This window comes from Hemicordylus capensis, chromosome 1, assembly GCF_027244095.1.
Source record: "Hemicordylus capensis ecotype Gifberg chromosome 1, rHemCap1.1.pri, whole genome shotgun sequence".
NCBI classification, from domain to species: Eukaryota; Metazoa; Chordata; class Lepidosauria; order Squamata; family Cordylidae; genus Hemicordylus; species Hemicordylus capensis.
This window is the reverse complement of record NC_069657.1, coordinates 200,120,002-200,126,001: the sequence shown is the minus strand read 5'-3', so window position 1 is coordinate 200,126,001 and position 6,000 is coordinate 200,120,002. Positions and strand designations below refer to the sequence as shown.

Sequence of the window (6,000 nt, the reverse complement as noted above, 5' to 3'; positions counted from 1 at the left end):
TCTTAGCGAAAATTTTAAAAAAATTGTACTTTTTTGAAGAGATTCTGAATATCGTACTTCCTGATTAACTACAGATACCAAATTTTTCCACGAGCTGTCCTGACACTTAAATTAGCTGAATGCATTACTTTTTACACTGGAATATGGATGGTGAACATTTAAACAATTTTTTGGATTGTTTTAAAAAGAAATCCTTAATATCATCCTTTCTGATTACCTACAGATACCAGATTTTGCATGAATACACCTGTCACTTAAAATAGCTGAATGCACTGCTTTTTGCACTGGAATATGTTGGGGACACGGTTTTTTAATTTTTATTTTTAAAAAGCAGAAATTCTGAATCAATCACTGTATTTTAGCTGTTATTGTTCTCAGCAGATTTTTCAACACTTGATAACCAGATCAATAATTCCAAAATGACATCATACTCAAGAAAAGCAGTTTTTCTCAGATTCAAATTAAACACATACGGGTATTATACAAAATGATTAATTTTTGAAGTTGAAATTCTACACATTTCAAAGCGTTCTTTTACTTCCCTTTTGCAAGCACGTTAATTAATACAAAATTCTATTACATATATTTAATTTCTTGAACTCGCTTAGAAGCGTAATCTATGCAAAATGACTTTGCTGGTTTCTTAGACTGCCCCTAGCCATGACTTCCCACACGTGACAAAGCACAAGAGAATTATTTTTGTTGGAAACTCCCATGCAGGTTCTAGTCCTCCTCTAGCTAGCCAGCAAAGAGTCCATAGAAAAGCATGAATTGTGCTCGAAGGCGCCCCCGCCCATAAGAAGAAACTGGTAATAGCTGCACCCCGAGCCGTGACTCGCGTCAATTCCTCTCTCCCCGCCCAAGCATCCGCTTACCCCCGGTTCGAATTAACTGCGGTCCAGGGCGAACTGCCAGGACCAAGGGCAGTCCTGAGCTGAAGGATTGGCAGTAGTAGTGGGAGGGGAAGATACTTCTTCTTGCTTTCACCCCCCAGCCAGCCATGGGAATGGTACGGTGCAACCACCCTTAGCTGAATCCTGTCTTCCCCCGCGCCCCAGTTCAGAGAACCCAGCTTCTAGTTTTGGAGGGCGGCAAAGTGCTCAAAAACAGAATTCCCATCCCCGCCCGCCACTGCCTTCCCAAAACAGCTTCATTTGGGTCAAGAGTGCTTCACTAAAGGAGTTCATTTTACTGAACTGAACTCCCCCTCACCATACAGTAACCCATATCTCCCCGCCCAAAGTGTCTACTCCTCCCCGAAAACAGAAAAAGAGAGATTTGCTCCTCATGCTTTGCCTCTGTCTGCATCCCAGAGTCTGGGGTGGTGGGGGCGGCTGAAAATCCTGGACAGGCCGGCACACCACTCTCTCAGATTTGGACTTCGGTTCCCAGACGGGCTGCTGCTGCTGCTACTTCTGCTAAGCGACTTCACTCACAGCCGGGTCGGCTTCAGCTGAGTAAAAATCGAAATTGGAACGCATGCCCCCGTCACCTGAAAAACATCCCACAACTTTTAAAAACGATACTTTTCCCCCCTTCACGCCTTTAAATGGACTTTATTACAAGAAATAACGCATGCATACATTATGTAATTTCTACATTTCGAGTGAAGACTTCACGTAGTACCCATACATTAGGCAGAAACTCTGTGATAGCTTTATGCAGGGGTTGAAGATCCCCCCTAAACATTTAAGGTGTGCTTCCTTCCAAGTGCTTTTCTGTCCTCCAAAAACATTTTGCTCCCTAGTCAAAAGTGCCTTTCCTCTCCTCTCCCCTCCCAAATATGAGTTGCTCCTAAAGCTTTCCCTTCGCCTCACCCCTGGCGAGGGTTGCCAACATTTCATTGCCAGAATGAGGGACACAAGTTGTGGGGGCTGGCTGGGGTTGGGAGGTGTATGCTGTGGTAATCAGGAGCCTGCTTATCATTGACGTATATGTAATCGAATTATATGCTATTAAATAAATGAGGGACAAATGCTGTCCCTATAGGGACCAACATTTCATCCCTGAAATGAGGAACATGCTGCGAAATGAGGGACAGTTGGCAACCCTACGCCCCTGTAAAGCTGATATGGTTATCTAGGTCTAGGACAGTATCCAGGCAAAGTGAAGCATTTTAAATCTCTGTTGATTTCAACAGGAGAGATTTAAGCACGGTGGTAGCTGCCCCATTGAAATCAATAGGGCATACACAAGTGCTTGCTTTGTCTAGTTCGTGTTCAGGAAAGTATTCAAGTAATGCACCTCTCAAATTAAATGTTTATGCCAAACTTTCCTAGTACTTGGTGGGGAGGAAGGATTCATGTGAAGAGCACAGCTTTCAGTTACTTCCATGGTTTATTTATTTTCTTTATTTACTACATTTTTATACTGCCTTTCTGCCTTGACAAAGGCACCCAAAGCGGTTTACAATATTAAAAGAAGCAAATTACAGAATGTTAGTAAAACCTTGTCTCAGGCTGTTGGCTCTTTTCAGGACAAGAGCTCCTCCCTGGCTCCTTTCCCGCCTTCCTCTCAGAGCACTCGGGTCTTTCCCCAGTTTTCAGAATCCTTTTCATTATAATAATGCCTTGTGATCTTTCGCTTCCAGCTGGCTTGTTTTTGTCTACCTCGAATAATGTCCATGAAGCCCAAACCGCTTGGCCCCTCATCAGGCTACCTAGGAAACTCGTGGAGTTTGGCTGGCATCTCATTTTTCGGCAAATGAGTAAACAATGAAAGTGAGACCGGCGGGCGCTGGGGGAGGAAGAGGGGTAGGTAATGACTGCACCACTCGTCAGCCCAGTTGTTGCATCCTCTCCGGGAACAAAACTAATTAGCACCGCCACCCGACGGTGTAGCTGACAGTGTCCAGAGAGCAAGAGCGGCGGCCTCGTGGTGGTGTAAACAAAACACCTCCCTCTCCCACCCCAAGGGGAGAGGGCTGCAGCCGGAGAAAAAGCGCAGATCTCCGTGTCTGTTGTGAAGCTTTGCACCTCCATCCCCCGCAGCCCAGTGAGCCCACCCCATCGCCCTGCGCCGGCCCAAACGGACCGGGTTGGCACGAATCCAACAGGCACAGAGAGGAGAGCCCCTAGCGGCACCCCGGCGGCGCCTCTCTCTCTTTCTCGCGCTCCCCCAAACATGCACCGCAGTTAGCAAACATATTTCAAAGCGCGCGCGCGATGGGGCAGCGGGTGTCCGCTGGAACGCAGCGCCTCCTTGCCCTTCCCCGAAATGACCGCGCTGCACGCGGTGCCAGTACTCTGTGAATTGTCATTTGCTTACGTGCCCTCTTCTAAGATGGCCGCAGTGCAGGCGGCGCCAGTATCTTCACGTTGTTCCCGGAACTGAGTGATGCGAAGGAAGTTGGACGGAGGAATTGGGAGGGAAGGAGCTGCGCTTACCCTGACCAGCGGCGATCAGCCAAGGCAAGACGGCAAACAGCCCCAGGGGGGCGGGGAAGGTGCGTGCTCAAACGGAGGGACAAAGAGAGAGAGAAAAGTGTGCATGCATCCATGTATGTATGTAGGCTGGATGAGTCCTCTAGAGAAAACTTAAAGGAGAGAGGGGGTGGTTGGCGTCGTATAGAAATGCTGAAAGTAATACCTGTTCGTGGCCTTTGAGTTTAAGGGAAAAGGAGGGGGCAGAGCAAGAGAGTGGGGAACTATCAAAACAAGGGAGACTGGTTTTTTGCGTTTGTGCAGCTAGCTGCAATTAACCCATTTTGGCCAGACCACCCATGCCCACCACACCCACTCCTTAACTTCTAAAAAGGTCCTGGGGTTCATCTGTTTGGGAGCCACGATATCTGTCCTGGATGCCTTATTCTTAACCCTATGTGAGAACCGGCTGCAGCGGTTTAGGGAAGAGGGAGAGCAGGGCAGATGCTTTGTACGTGTTTAGAGGCAGGGTTCATTGTTGGTTCATGTATTCTTGCCCTGGTTCTGGAAATAGACTGTGGGCCTGGGCCTTGGTAAGCCCCCGAAGCATTAAGCCACTGTCAGTTATCCGATTTTAAACTCAAATTGCACTACTGTTGTTTCTGGATTTTCCCTCCAATGGACAAAAATGGACCAATATGTCCAATTATAGTTGTTGTCCTGCTTTGAACAGTCAGCAATGTAGTCCAGTGTTCTATGTATTTCAGGGGAAAATGTGCTCTTTTGTTACAGTGAAAGTATTTTTGTATATCTGAGGGTATCTGTTTACTATTAAACATCATTATAGTGTGTGAATCTTATTTTTAAAGTCTTATTATAACTTCCTGAAATTGTTTTCTAAGTAGTAAAGTGGGAAATGATCCTTTTAAAAGTAAGTCTTTCTTGATTCAGGTGCTTAGTGGCTACTTAAGAATGGGAGGGAGATTGATTCATGTTTATTAATCTTATCATCCTTTGTTACATATCCACAATTCTATAGAATAGAATTTCTCACTTCACCCCATAGACATGCATTGAAGTGGGGTTTGGGAAAGGCTTGTGGTTTGTCACCTTGGTTGTGAACATAAAAGGAATTTTTAAAGCCAAGGATGTTAAAAGAGCTAATTTTGGGTTGTAATCTTGTGTGTATGTTCCCTTAGGCTTTTCTGTTTCATGTAACATAACTCGAATTATAAGGCATTTATAATGTGTAAAGTTCATTGAGAAAGAGGGGAACAGATGCAAAGGAAAGGATTCTAGTTGTGGGAAAGCATGTTTCATAGGGTCAAAGGCACCCCATCAGCTTGTTTTTCATTTAAACTGTGGTTTTGACAATGGAGATCAGTAGTGAGGGTGGGGGACTCTTTATTTGCCTGGCCTTGAGATTAACAAGAAATAGTATATTTCTCAGTTTGCATGATCTCAGAGTAACTGCCATCAGGTGTAAAATATCCACAGATGACATTAATAGTGTGCACATTGTCATAGCCACATGTGGATCATGGTTCTTCTCTTTTTGGTGGTGAGAAAACCAAGTATACCATGAGAGGAAAAGGATGTACAGTTTGGGCTTCTCAGGCACAGTAGGAAGTGTGAGAAGTGTGTTGTTCCTTCCTTCTCTAATAGCAGCTTACTAGTTTTCAGTCTGTGGTCATAGTACCAAGAGGTGGCTATGTATTTAAAAGCATACCTTATGTGGCTACTCAGAAGGAAAAAGTATGGTTAGAGATAAGTAGCTTAAAGATGCCTTTCTTTTGCTTTAGTATTAATTTATCTGGATTTGTAGTTTATGAAGTGCAGTGTTTATAATATATATATTTGTGGCTTAGCAATGACTTGAATACTGCAATAATGTTTTTGTTCAGGGTTCTGAACTGTCTCGTCCTCACAAGGAATATTCCATGATGACTCCCAAGTGATTACTGAAAGTGTTACAACTTGAAGATGATAAAAACCTCAGGCTATCAAATATGCTAAAAAATGTCGTCCTCCTCAGCTGGGTTTTATCCCACAAGGGAAAAGATTCAGGTACCTGTATCTTTTTTTCCTTGCAGAATGAAAAGCTGCTGGGGAGAGCAACAGCAGAGATGGTGATGCTCTTATGGGGAGAGAGGTGAATATATTAAAGTATCCCATCAGGAGTGTCAAGTGCCAACTCTAAGGGGAAAGTGACTTTCTCTCCCTGGCACAGCAGTAATGTTGGATGGGGCATATTCTCCTTACAGGAAAGGTTGAAGTCCTCCAGCAGTGGGTAAAGTTGTTGTGCCGTCTCGTCAGTGTTGACTCCTGATGACCACAGAGCCCTTTGCTTGTCTTTGGTAGAATATAGGAAGGGTTTACCATTGCCATCTCCTGCGCAATATGAGATGATGCTTTTCAGCATCTTCCTATATTGCTGCTGCCCAATGCAGGAGTCTAGGAAACATACCAATGGGGATGGGAACCAGCAACCTCTTGCTCCCGAGGCAAGTTACTTCTCCACTGTGCCTTTAGGTGGCTCCGGCAGTGGATACTCTAGTTTAAATAGAGAAGGGTGGTTGAAGTTTCCTGATTGTAACTATCCCTTCTGAACAAGGCAAACCATTGTGAAAGGATCACA

General features: G+C 44.8%; 1 protein-coding gene and 1 long non-coding RNA gene across 12 annotated transcripts in view; one reads left to right on the top strand and one right to left on the bottom strand.

The window, feature by feature from the left end:
- Nucleotides 1–431: 431 nt before the first annotated feature.
- LOC128332716 (uncharacterized) lies at nt 432–3,435 on the bottom strand. Its single transcript, XR_008310731.1, has 2 exons — nt 2,449–3,435; nt 432–1,492 (listed from the first exon to the last, which is right to left on the bottom strand). It is a non-coding gene; the product is annotated as an uncharacterized LOC128332716 (long non-coding RNA).
- The window catches only part of LNPK (lunapark, ER junction formation factor), a 60,246-nt gene continuing 57,415 nt past the window's right edge, over nt 3,170–6,000 (top strand). For 2 of the 11 annotated variants that reach the window (XM_053267274.1, XM_053267256.1), the window contains exons 1-2: nt 3,266–3,445; nt 5,267–5,429. Coding sequence is in view for 2 of the 11 variants with exons in the window: in XM_053267239.1 (XP_053123214.1) it covers nt 3,337–3,410 (74 nt within the window). In the remaining 9 variants the exon portion in view is untranslated. Of the gene's footprint in view, nt 3,517–5,266; nt 5,430–6,000 lie in introns of all 11 variants that reach the window. The other 9 variants (XM_053267239.1, XM_053267230.1, XM_053267292.1 and 6 more) reach the window with 6 other exon arrangements.